At 50.5% G+C, this 12,801-nt stretch overlaps 1 protein-coding gene across 11 annotated transcripts; it reads left to right on the top strand.

Annotated features, from left to right (window-relative positions):
- The first annotated feature begins 216 nt into the window (after nt 1-216).
- Optc (opticin) lies at nt 217-12,712 on the top strand. Of its 11 annotated transcripts, none has more exons than XM_011248028.3 (8): nt 226-1,281; nt 2,871-2,974; nt 4,649-4,928; nt 6,123-6,255; nt 7,752-7,910; nt 8,715-8,917; nt 11,468-11,563; nt 11,890-12,706. In XM_011248028.3, exons 1-8 carry the CDS (start codon nt 1,183-1,185, stop codon nt 11,905-11,907), a joined length of 1,092 nt encoding a protein of 363 aa, XP_011246330.1. In that variant the 5' UTR covers nt 226-1,182; the 3' UTR covers nt 11,908-12,706. The 11 variants fall into 11 exon arrangements, 10 of the variants coding, with proteins under 10 accessions (XP_030110449.1, XP_011246330.1, XP_030110438.1 ...); XM_030254578.1 differs by having other exon boundaries at nt 231-1,281; nt 11,834-12,706; XM_030254587.1 differs by having other exon boundaries at nt 1,187-1,252; nt 11,935-12,706.
- The last annotated feature ends 89 nt before the right edge of the window (nt 12,713-12,801 follow it).

Raw genomic sequence — 12,801 nt, 5'->3', positions numbered from 1 at the left:
CAGATGGCAAAGACAGGCAAACCTCTAGGAGTTTGAGACCAGTCAAGGCTACATAGTAAGATCTTGTTTCAGAAAGGAAGGAAGGAAGGAAGGAAGGAAGGAAGGAAGGAAGAAGGAAAGAAAGAAAGAAAGAAAGAAAGAAAGAAAGAAAGAAAGAAAGAAAGAAAGAAAGAAAGAAGAAAAAAGGGAAGGGAAGGAAAAGAAAGAAGAAAAAAACTTCTAAAAGAAATGTCGCAAAGCCTCTTCTTAGACAATATCCTCAAAACTCATAACCTTCATGTAAAAAATAAAAAAGTATCCCTAAAGTCAGTCCAGAAATCTAATAGCTCCACTTGAAATCAAAGCAGCCATGTTCTTTGAAACCACCAATGTCAAACTGTGGAGGGTTTCTCAGTGCGCAGCACCAAGGCACTGCAGGAAGAGTCATCTTTTCTAACTAATTGGAGAAATACAGGGTGCACAGGAAGTGCCCAGGGCAAGCAGCCAAGGACTAAATCATCTGGAAAGATCTACAGGCCACGCACAAGTTCAAAAGGACAAGAGTAGTTGCCAGGGCTCTCTTTAGAGGGGATTTGGCTACCGAGGGGGATTCTCAACCCGCCTAACCTAGGCTGTCTTGTGGAGGATGAAAACTAACAGATGCCCTCGGCCAGCCCTACCTGCCTGGTGTGTGCCAGGCAGGCCCCAGGAAGGAATTCAAAGCTGGAGGATGCATACCCCATGCCATTGGGGAATTAATTTCTTGATAAGAGGGTGGGGTGTATGCACGAATTCTTTTCTCTTAGTTGTAATGATGTTAACTGTATGCAACTCAGCCTGGGAAGTCTCGCGTGAGCCGGCTCTGAAGAATGAAAGCGTATGACTTGGAAGGAGAGGAGATACGAATCGGTAGCTAGCTAGGCTGGAGTCCACATCGGAGTGGATGGGGGTTCCCAGTTTTCAGCTGCGAATACCAAAAGGCAGGCGGGTCTCTGAACTTTTCTGCCCTCCTCTCTCACTGCCCACAACAGGGCAGCAGCAGGGTCAACTGGCCAGACTTCTGTGTCCACATGGCCTGTTGCCTCTAGCTCACCAGTAACACCTCGTGTCTCTGTTAAAGGGCAGCGCTTGGCAGGCTCGTGGATCAGGGGCTGTGCCCGCCCGCCTGCCGCTTCCCACACAGGTCCACGTTCCCATCCACCAATGCCCCCGAAATCCATGGGAACGACCGACCGCAAGCTTGTGAAGGCGGGAATAGAAGCTGGGAGAAAGTGTAGGATGAGAGCCTGCCTGCATCGCAGGGTTTGCCTGGGGGGGCGGGGGGGCGGGGGGCGGGGAGTGCGTGGGAGCAGGCGCAGGCGCTGTGCAGGGCTGGCTGCGCAGCCTGGGATTGCGGGGGCGGACGCTCAGGCGAGATGGCGCGACTGGGGCGGGGTGGGGTGGGAGAGGAGCGGCGGGAGTGTGAAGGGGGGTGTGTCACCGAGAGCAGGGAGAAGTGTGAGAGCAGGTGGCAGGGGGAAATGAATGAACAGTCTCATCTATATTCCTTGTAGGGATAAATTGCGTGGAGTTGGGAGGGGGCCACGGTCTCGGCTGTCTGTGGGGCCCGAGGGTCTCTGGAAGAACAGAATGAAGGGGTAGGGCCAGCCAAATGTGCCATCTGCTTCGAGGGCGTCCTCTTGGCTTGTGACTTTTATCTCCTTCCACCCAGCCGAGTTTCTGAAGCTGTCAGTTCCCAGATGGGGGATCTCCGAGACAAAACAGCCTTGTTCTGGCAGGCGGCCTCTTCTGGCTGCCGGAATCCCCTTCCCACAGCAGCTGAGGAGTCCTCGGGGTCTATTAGGTCTGCCCACTCACCTGGCATCGCAAGCTGGGGGTGGGTTCTGCTAAGGCCATCTGTTCTGAGGGTAGAGTCACTGTGTTCTCAGGATTCCTGAGATGAAGTTGTAAGAAGGTGAGCCTTGTGAACTCAGAATCTAACACTCAAAATGTAGTGCTCGGCTAGGCCTGGGTGACCTTGGACCAATCGTTTCTCTTTTGCCCTCTGTTTCGTCCTGTATCGGTGGTCTTCAGAGGGCCTCCCTGCTGGGATTCAGGGTGTGACCAGAGGAAAGGAGGAGGGGGTGGAGAGCATCTGAGAAGAGCCTGGGCAGCGGAATCCGGATGACATTCGCCAGCCCCTACCCTCTTCTGGGGATATCTGAGGCACATCCCAAAGAAAGATGGGGCCCATGGAAAGTCAGAGTTGGGAGAGAAGTGTTAGGTTCCAGGCCAGAGGCTATGCACAATGACAATGTCTTGGGTGTTTGTAAGCCAATGTCCCACTCCTGTCCTTGTCCTTTCTTCCTACGGGAGTTAGAGAACTTCCTGTCTTGTTGTTGGTGACCACTGCTTGTGAGCTTGAAGTTAGTCTTTACATCTTACCCGACTCCCTGTCTCCTGCTGTACCACCACAGTGCTCTAGGGATAGGGCTGAGTGGGGTGCCCCAGTTCAAGCTCTTTTTTTCTTTGGATTCCATCTATGAAGTCCAGTGTCGTTATTTCTGAGGGAGTGGAGGTGGGGTGGGGTGGGGGATGGGGATGGGGACAGGGACAGCAAGCTCCATCCATCCAAGAAACCTCAGCTTGGATGAGTCTTCTGGAATCTAACTGACCAACCCTCAAAGATCAGAGAAGAAGGTGTAGCGGCCATGAGTGTGTGTGTGTGTGTGTGTGTGTGTGTGTGTGTGTGTTCACCCCCACACAAAGAATTCCTGTTCATTAAGTGAAGAAATGAGATTAGGGACCCCTGAGGAAAAAGGAAGGGAAACAGCAGGGCACTTGAAAGAATGGGGAATCTAATTAGACACATGCATCCCTGGCCAACCACTCGTCCTCTCCCTGGCCAATAGATGAGGGGGTGTCTAGCTGTCCCCTGCTCTGACAGGCAGTCATCATCTCCACCAGAAGCTCCCTGGAAGCTGCTGAGCCAGACGGAACCAAAAGCATCTAAAAGGTAAGGTCCAAGGTTGGAGGCCTCATGCCCACTGGCACAAAAGCAAAGGGATGGAGTCGGGGCTGTGGCAGGAACTGGGCAGAGAATGGCAAGAGTACAAGGCTCTGATCAAAGAAGCTGCGAGGGGCTTCCGGGTGGTCAGTAAACTGCCTTGGGGGTGGTCTTGAAGAGCATAGATTTCAGTTTGGAGTGGGAATAGGGAACAGAGAGATACGACCTCTTACTACTGCTGGGGACTTACCATTCAGCCCGGCTGAGATTAGGAAGAAACCTGCGCAGGCGGCTTTGGGAGGGCTGTGTAATCAGCTGCAGATGGATGGCTACGATGCTGCAGGCACTTCCGTATCCACAGCACACTCAGCCCTCCACCTGCCTGCACAGATGTGAGTGACCTGCAGACGACGTCTGTGCTCATACGCCTGCACACCATGTCCTCCCAGGAACCCAAGTGCAGACACATATGTATACAGATAGCTGCCGAGCTTTCTGATGGCAAAACACTGCAGAACCTCATACCAACCCTCTGCTTTCCACAACGTGTTTCTAAAATGCTGCATTTCTAAGGCGATGTTACCAGCCAACGTCCTTCTTTTACATTGTATGTTAAGTTCTAAGACTTTGTCTCCAAAGTGACTGGTTGTTCCTACAAAGGACTGGACCTCATTCCTTTCTGCACCTCCAGAGAGAGGAATATCCGGGGACTACAACTTAATAAACGTCCCATGGATGTTTAAGTGACTGAAGGACCGAGTGGCCTTAGAGTAGCCACAAGTAGGGTTAGGGAGAGAGCTCAGTCGGTAGCAGGCTTGTCTAACATGCTTGAAGCTCTGTGCTAGATACCCAGCATTTCATACACCAGGCATGATAGTGCACACCTGTAATCCCAGCCCATGGGAGGTAGAGGCAGGAGGATCAAAAGTTCAAAGTCCTTCTCCACTACATAAGTTTGAAGCCAACCTAGGGTACATGAGAGCCTATCTCACAAAAAAAAAGAAAAAGAAAAAAGGAAACAAAAGTCTCTCTCTCTCTCTCTCTCTCTCTCTCTCTCTCTCTCTCTCTCTCTCTCGTTTTTTTGAGACAGGGTTTCTCTGTATAGCCCTGGCTGTCCTGGAACTCACTTTGTAGACCAGGCTGGCCTCGAATTCAGAATTCTGCCCGCCTCTGCCTCCCAAGTACTGGGATCAAAGGAATGCGCTACCATGCCCAGCCAAAAGTCTCTTTAATGTAGTTTTTCTAAGGCTATTTTGTTGTTGTTATTGCTGCTACTGTTTTTGTTTTGTTTTGTTTTTTGTTTTGATGAGAGGGGGGGGGGTTTCTCCTGAATATGTGGTTGTTTCTTAGAGAATATTGGTGCAAATGCACCAGTGCCCAGCAGGTGAGTAAACATGGGACTCTGGTATGCACGTCTGTGGTGAAATGAGTAAGCCAGCCTGTGGAAGCTGTCCACAGGAGCCCGAGTGATGGATCACCACACTGTGAGGCGCAGTGGGAATGATGGCTAAAGATACCTCCAGATACAGACCGGACTTTAAAGAGTGTGAGATGAGGATGCTGAGTGAGCTTGTGTGTCAGAGGGCAAGAGTGAGCAAGTATGCAGGTTGGAGGCTGCCTAACTTGGTGAGCCATTCTTACAAGCCAAGCTAAAATAACGGCCCTTCTGCCCTCTACCCACAGGATGTACCTCAGAGGGATTCAGCCATTCCCACTCCTACCCCTCCCTCAGAACCTCATGAAGTTCCTGGCTTTCCTGAGTCTGTTGAGCTTGGTGCTGCAGAAGGCAGAGACAGCTTCTCTCCTAGGGGAGAGAGAAAGAGAAGAGCAGAGCCCTGAGGAAGGTGACACTTACGCGTCCCTGTATGTGGGGAACCATACCCTGAGCATAGAGGACTACAACGAGGTCATTGATCTCAGCAACTATGAAGAACTGGCAGACTATGGAGACCAGATCCCTGAGGTGAGGGGACAGAGATGATTTGGAATCCCTGCAAGAAACGGGATTAGGGACCAGATCCCTTTTCACCTGCCCTATAATACAAACCTCTCCCAACACTTTTACTATATGATATTAATTTGCGTTTGCGTGTGCGTGTGTGCGCGCGTGTGTGTGTGTGTGTATGTGTGCCTGTGTGTATGTGTGTGTGTCTCTGTGTGTGTGTCTGTCTGTCTGTGGGTGTGGGTGTGTATGTGTGTGTGCCTGTGTGTATGTGTGTGTGTCTGTGTGTGGGTGTGTTATACATGTGCATGTTCAGGAAAGAAAGAGGACAGACAACCTTAGATCTTTCCCTGGAGCTAGTCATCTCACTTTGTTGAAGGCAGTGCCTCTCACTGGCCTGGAGCTTGTCAAGAAGGCTAGGCTAGCCGGCCAATGAGCCTCCCCATCTCCAAGATTATGAGCCTTAATCAAAGACCATGGCAAAGCAAACTATAGTGAATTCTGGGGACCAAACTCATGCCCTCCTCTCACAAAGCAACTGCATTACAACAGTGCTATCTTCCCAGGCAGGCATAAGGTACAAATTCTTATCCCTCCTGAGGAACTTGTCACTTACAGGCCACTACAAGAGAGGACACTAGCCACCGATATCTTACTCCATGTGGCACACTTGGTAGGACCACTCCCAGGAGGAGTCCTCATGGGGTCCTCCCCATGAGCCACGACATGGGGTGAGGGTCAGCAGTGTCTCCATGTTCTCCCTAAAAAAAGGGAAATGCTAGCTTGTGAACTTGTAGTCTGTCTTCCAGTCTGAAGTCCTCCCAGATCTCCTGTCCTCTGCAGAGACTAACTATGTGTGGCATGGTCCATCTGCGATGTGACAAGGGTCTGGGTAGAGAAAGGGAGTAGTGCCAACCTATACAATGGAGAGGACGGAATGAACACCAGCCTGGATGACCAGAGATCCAGACTTCAGCTCTATGTTGGGAACTTCTGAGCCCCCTTCCTCTTTTGACCTTAATGTCTTCATCTGTGTATGGAGTCGCTCAATGCTCTGCTCGATAAGGCCCCTTCCTTGCTCCATCTTTATATCTCCCTCCCTCCACTTATTCCTCTGCAAGAGTTTAAACTGGGTAATTGAGGTTTCCAGGGGTCATGGTTAAGTCCTTCTCAGGCATAGACCGGTCTGTGGTGTGCTTTGTGCTGTATCTCCAGGCTAAAATAAGCAATCTGACTCTTCCAACAAGAACTAGTCCCACTAGCACTGTGGCTCAGAAGACATTGTCACCAAACCTCACGATGGCCGTACCTACCACCACTGGCCTACTAAACTCCCAGAGCAGTCATGGTAAGTGCGTGCAATCAGAAGATCACAGTATTCATAGGTCACGCATGGGCCAAGCAACCTTAAGCTAGCACCAGGCAGTTCTACAGTGGGGTGTGGTGAGGGCTAAGGCCAGGGGGTCCTGGGTCTGGGTTGTCTTCTGAGAGCAGGAAAAGAAGGAGAGGTTGTCATGGTAAAACCAAGCACCACCACCATAAAGGGGGAGTGGCCGGCTGTCCCTGATACTTTTGTATAAATATTATGCACAAGTTGAGTGGGACGCAAAGCAAGCAAGCAAGCACTCCTACACCTTAGCGAAGCCACCCTACCTTAATTAACAGCATCACTTGGGGGAACAGTTTGAGTGGTAATTAGATTAGAGATGATTAAAAGCCTAGAGAGGAGAATAAGTAACTGTGGCTGTCACTTGGCATGGGAGCAAATGAAGCAGAGACACTAGCTTCAGTTTCAAATTCCCCCTTGTTAGCACCCCTCAGCCCCTCCCCCAATGCCTTCCTCCTTCCCTTGAGACTGGGATGCAGCACCCCTGACTCTGATCAAAAGCCTGGGACCCAGGAGGAATGAAGCTTATTCAGGAATTGCTGGTGCTCGGTGTCCTGTTCTCCTCTAGGATATTCGCCAGCATGGACCTGGGCTACTGAAGTGGGGATGGCCATGGGAAGTCCATTCTCATAGCTATAGTCTCAGACCTGAAGAGACCATAAAGGGTCTCAGTCACACCTGCCTTTCTTAGCCTTGGAAGAAGAAGGGCACAGAGCCTCGGTCCCCTGCCCTGGCTTGTCCCTCCTGCTGCTTCATTTTCTGGACTGTGAACTTTCTTCTGGTGCCTTTTGGATACAAGCCTCCCTCTAAGTCATCTCTGAGCTCTTGTGATAGCCAGGGACACTAACATTGGTCAGCTGTCTGAATTTCTTGACCATTGGGTGCAGAGAGAGCACTCGGGACAGAGAAGAGGCCAGGGCTGTTCTCCAGTGTAAAATCAGGATACTGATGACATCCCAAGAGGGAACAGATGCTAAGCAGGCACGGTCCGTTCTACCTTAGCTCTGCTATGCTTCCTGAATCCACATAGAACATGGCCAGCTCCTCTTCCAAAGACAGAGACAGCAACGATTGACCACTCCATATAATTCTAGCTTTTTCCATCTACACTGTACCTTTTGACACTAGAGAAGAGTCCTCTGGAAAAGAGATAGACAGAGGTCCTAGAAAGAGCCACATAAACTCAGAACTTAAAAGGATCAGGGTCTGATGAAAGCACCAAGGAGCCTTGCATTGAGTGATAGTTAGGTGAATCCTCTTTTAAGCCAGGACTGAGAGCAACTATGAGTGTTGCCTGGGTGCATTGTGTTGGGTGATTCTGGGGGGAGAAAACCATCCATCTAAGGGCCACAGATGCCCATGGCTTAGACATCCACTGAGGCAAAGATCACTGGCCACAGAAGCCTGAAGAGAGTCTGACCAGAGCTTTCCCTCTGTTCTGTCTTCTACTCGGCCAGGCCTGCCTACCTGCCTGGTCTGTGTGTGCCTTGGCTCTTCTGTCTACTGTGATGATGCAGACCTGGAGAACATCCCTCCTCTTCCCCAGATGACCACCTACCTATATGCTCGCTTCAACCACATCAGCCACATCCAGGCTGGAGACTTCAAAGGGCTGAGTGAGTTAGGCTTCGAGACAGGGTGATGGCAAGGCAGAGAGGACTGCCAGGGTACAGACACGAGCTCCTGGCTGTCAAAGGGACAGAGGCCCCAATTCTTCCAGTTCCTTTCCTTTAAGATTTTAAAATGGCAGGCAGAAGTAGCCAGTTCTTCTCATGAAAGATCTGGGGCACAGGAAAAGGAAGGTCTGTTCGAGGCAACATTTCCAAAAGGTTCCAGCATTGTTGGCCTCTGGGACAGACCTCCCTCCTGGCCTCCCACAGTTGGCCTCTGGGTTAGACTCCCCTAAGCTTCTTCTCTATGGCCCTGATGCCTTTAACAAGCTTTTTACTATTTCTTTGATTTGCTACTTCCTAGCATATTCTCTGTTTGAGGTGGAAGGCAGGAGCTGGCCTCCAGCTTCTACCTCACATTGTTGATAGCCTTTTGGGTCCTCCATGTAAAGTAAGCTGTGCAGGAGTGTGTAGGTGGGGTAGCAGGGTGAATGCAGCAATTCCTGAACTTATTGATTATTGTCCTTGGAGAAGGGGGTGGGAATTAGGGGGTGGAAACGAGTCTTTTAAGGTAGGTTAACTACCATAGAACCAAAGCTCTCGAGAAAGTTATTGTGGAATGCCATGTTTTTTCTAAAAGGAGATCTGATTTGGCCTCATTTCTTGTGGTCTGGACTTGGTGCAGGAGGTGAGCTAGTTAGAACTCCCTTGCAAAGAATGGGCCAAGTTATGGAGGCAGCACAGCCCACACGGGGCCAGGAGGGATAGATGCTCCAGTTTCACCCTGTGTTCTCTCCCAACATCCACCAGCAAAACTGAGAAGGATCGACCTCTCTGGCAACTCCATCTCCTCCATCCACAACGATGCCCTCCGCCTGCTGCCTGCCCTGCAGGATCTGATCCTTCCAGAGAACCAGCTGGCAGCCCTGCCTGTGCTGCCCAGTGGCATTGAGTTCCTGGACGTCCGCCTGAATCGGCTGCAGAGCTCTGGGATACAGCCTGAGGCATTCGTGGTGAGTCAGGACATCAGTCTGCCGTACGAAGTGCACCCTTCTCATGTACCCTGACCTCACAGCTGTTCATGCTCCACTCTTGTCTAGAGCCAAAAATCAATTCCCATTTTTTTTCCTTTTTCCATGTATGGTTTATTAAACATTCTCTAGAAAAGGGTGTTTTACATCATGCCATCTTGGTAGTGTCTACACCCTCTGCAAATAGGAAACCTGGTGCTATCAGGCCCCAGGATCCTGTTCATGGGGGCAGAACACAAGAAGCCAGTGCCGGCAGCTCCCCCTCCCCTCTGTGAGGATGCTGCTCTAGCGTTGGCCTTTATCTACGCATTTGCTCCTCTTTGTACCAGCGCCCCAGACCAGCTCATCCACTCTGTCCTTGAAAATTCCAGTTTGTCTGTGGAGCTCACTCTGATTCCAACTCCTACAATCCATCTTAATGGCTTTGAAGTCTACCTCTAAATAGTCAGTGACTCTCCATGGTCAGATTCACAAGAGACACAACTTGATGCGTGTCTTAGTTAGGGTTTCTGTTGCTGTGAAGGGACACCATGACCACGGCAACTCTTACAAAGGAGAACATTTAACTGGGGGTTTGATTATAGGTCAGATGCATGGTGGCATGCAGGCAGACATGGTCCTGGAGGAGGAGCTGAGAGTCCTACATCCAAATTGGCAGGCAACAAGAAGAGAGAGTGAGCCACTAGGTCTAGCTTGAGTTTCTGAAAGCTCAAAGCCCACAGTGACACACTTCCTCCAACAAGGCCACACCTCCTAAGAACATCATGGGCCTAGGCAGGCTATTTTTATTCAAACCACTACAAGGGGTTACTGGCTAGATTCGAATCATTTGACACAAATGTGATCCTATAGGGCTACCCAAGGAACAGGGCTAGCCAGAGCCCAGGCTATCCTCCACTGAAGACAATGGGAGAATAGACAAGACTGATATGTCCCAACTTGCTGGCTGCAGCACCTGGGAAGGGCCTTCAAAGACCAGTTGCTCGTGTGCAGCCTCTGTCTCTTTGAAGTACAGTCAAACCATACAACAACAACATTTCTATCACTACTGGACTACATGCATGGTGGTGACCCCCTAAGACAGAGTCATCTGTAACTTTGTAGCCCCTAAGACAAGAGTCATCTAGCCCTCTTGGTTTGTGTAAGTAATTTCACAATGACACATTTCTCAGAATGCATTCCTGTCCTTAAAGTAAGCAGTGTTCAATCATGTAGGCTCATTTTTGCAAGCCAATTCATATTTAGAAGTATCAAATAGATAAATAGTAAAAAAAAAAAATTACCATAGTGTGTGTGTGTGTGTGTGTGTGTGTGTGTGTGTGTGTGTGTGTGAACAAGGGTCTTGTTATGTAGTCCAGGATGCCCTCAAACTCATTCTCCCCCTACCTCAGCTCCCTGAGTACAGAAATAACAGGCCATCATCGCTGTGCTCACCAAGAGCTGTGTGCTCCTCAGCCTGTGCTCTTCTTCACAAACATCCTCGCTCCCTGTCTCCTGTGTGCTGTGGGCCTACAGAGGGCCCAGAGAACAGGCTCCGGGCCCCTGGTGGGATGCAAAACCTGCACACATTAGCTTTCTTGGCTGTGCAGGAAGTACTGGGATTGTCCGTACAGGGAGGTCTCTGGCTGTTCTAGCCCTCGAAACATCGACTGTTTCCATATTAGGAGGTGCTTCTCTGCCTTCACTCAGCCCTATTTTCTTGGCCAAGAAAAGGCAGGGGCTTTGCAGCCCTAGGACCTGAGCTCACTGAGTGAGTCACCTCTGATCTTGTTTCCTCGTCTACAAAACAAGGGTGATGAGGCCCACTCGACACAGCCGCTGCAGGACTGAACAGACCCAGCGTTTGCACAGATCACAGGATGGCTAAATGCAGGTAGTGGGTGCTCTGGGAAGAGGTGTCTTGTTCCTCAATGTTCTCTGAGCCCCCGCAGGCTGCTCTCTTCCCTATGTTCCTCTCAGATCAGCCTTTCCTGATTCTGACAGTGCTGTTAAGCTCACATGCGTGTGCCTCAGGTTTTGAGCATGCTCTTCACAGCCACTCTGAGTGGGACATTTGGGAGACTTTTCACCGGTGACAGAGACGTTGAGACTGAGCTGAAATGTCCCACGGTCCTTGTTTTTACCTGGTCCCAGCTCCTCCCAGCCTGTTCTAAAGGTTCCTGTATGTTACCCAGCTGCCTGCTCTCAAGGACAGCAGCTTCCCTTCCCCCTTCAGCATCCAAATGAAGTTAGGATTTGCAAGCCCCTTAAAGAGGCAGCATCCTCAGCTGGGCTTGGTGATGTAGGACTCAGAAAGATGGAGGAGGAGGACCACAAGACTGAGGCCAGCCTGGAATAGATAAAGAATTCCAGGTCAGCCTAAAGTACAAAGTAGGACTGTGGAGAAGGAAGGGAGACAGAGACAGACAGACATACAGGCAGAGACAACTCTACCCCACCAATTGGACCACCTGATGCTGGCCTACTGGGGCACTTCTTCGTGCCAAGAGCTTGACATGACCCACGGGTCTCCCATTCTTTATGTCCCTATAGGCGCTGAAGAAGCTGCAGTTTCTCTACCTGGCCAACAACATGCTGGATTCCATCCCTGGGCCTTTGCCCCTCAGCCTGCGCTCTCTGCACCTGCAGGTGAGCAGCCTTAACCAGACCAAGGATAAAAATATAGTGTGTGCAGTCGGTCAAAGGCAGATAACAGGGGAATGCAGAACGTGGCCATGGAAGTGATGTTCTCCACTCCTTTTTAAAACATCACCTCCCCTTACCTATTGGTATTTCACCTGCCTTAGGGCCCTGCTATGCCTACCTCCCGTCTCATCTCATCCCGTTAGGGCCTCCCCACTTCCCTCCTTCTACTCTTATCTTTTCTAATTTCTTTACTCTCTCTTCACTCTCCACAAGTATCCTCTTCTTGCCCTGTGTGGCCTCAGCTCCACCTACTTTAGCTTCTTCTCCAGCTGCACAGGAGGCTGTGAGCCTTCAATGCGTGCTGCTCCTTCCAGAATAACATGATCGAGACCATGGAAAGCGACACCTTCTGTGACACCGGGGAACACAGACATGAGCGCCGGCAGCTGGAAGACATCCGCCTGGACGGGAACCCCATCAACCTGAGCCTTTTCCCAGAGGCCTATTTTTGCCTGCCACGGCTCCCTGTGGGCCACTTCACCTAGGGCCACTGCTCTTCTCTTCCCAGATGGTGCTAAGAGGCTCACTGAGGGAGCACTATTTACCTGCACCCAGAAAGTCATCTGTAGCCCAAGTTCCAGGCAGCCTGTGAGCCACAGCTGCAAAATTGCACAACACGCACGCACACACACACAGAGACAGAGAGAGAGAGAGACAGACAGACAGACAGACACAGACAGACCGACAGACAGACAGACAGGGCCTTCAGCCACTTAATTTGCATTTCGCCCTCCTCTTTCCCTACACCTTATGGTTCCTGACTCAGAGAACAGCAGCATCCACAGCAGAGATCTTTTCCACACTCTCCACACCCATCTTCCCACACAGAATTCCAGGAGAACCATGAAAGAAAGGGATGGAAGAGGAGGCAGCGGAGGGACAGAAGCTAGGAGGGAGGGGGACGAGGGAGAGGAGGAGGGAGGGGAGGAGGGAGGGAAGGAGGGAGGGGGAGGAGAATCATCAGTGTGCTGAAGCCTGGTCTTTCTGACTGGTAGGCTGACAGGACTGATAATTACATTTTCCAGAATTTTGCAGTTCAGTTGTTAAACACAGCCATTATGAAAAATTAAATTATATAACCTTGCAGTTAAATGTATTATACTGAAAACAACTGGAACGAACTCTCAAAACTTGCCACTTCCCCACAAGTTTCCCCTACCCTGAAGTTATCTAAGTGCGCG

Source organism: Mus musculus, chromosome 1, assembly GCF_000001635.26.
Source record: "Mus musculus strain C57BL/6J chromosome 1, GRCm38.p6 C57BL/6J".
NCBI classification, from domain to species: domain Eukaryota; kingdom Metazoa; phylum Chordata; class Mammalia; order Rodentia; family Muridae; genus Mus; species Mus musculus.
The sequence above is the reverse complement of the archived record's forward strand: the minus strand, read 5'-3'. Positions and strand labels throughout refer to the sequence as shown.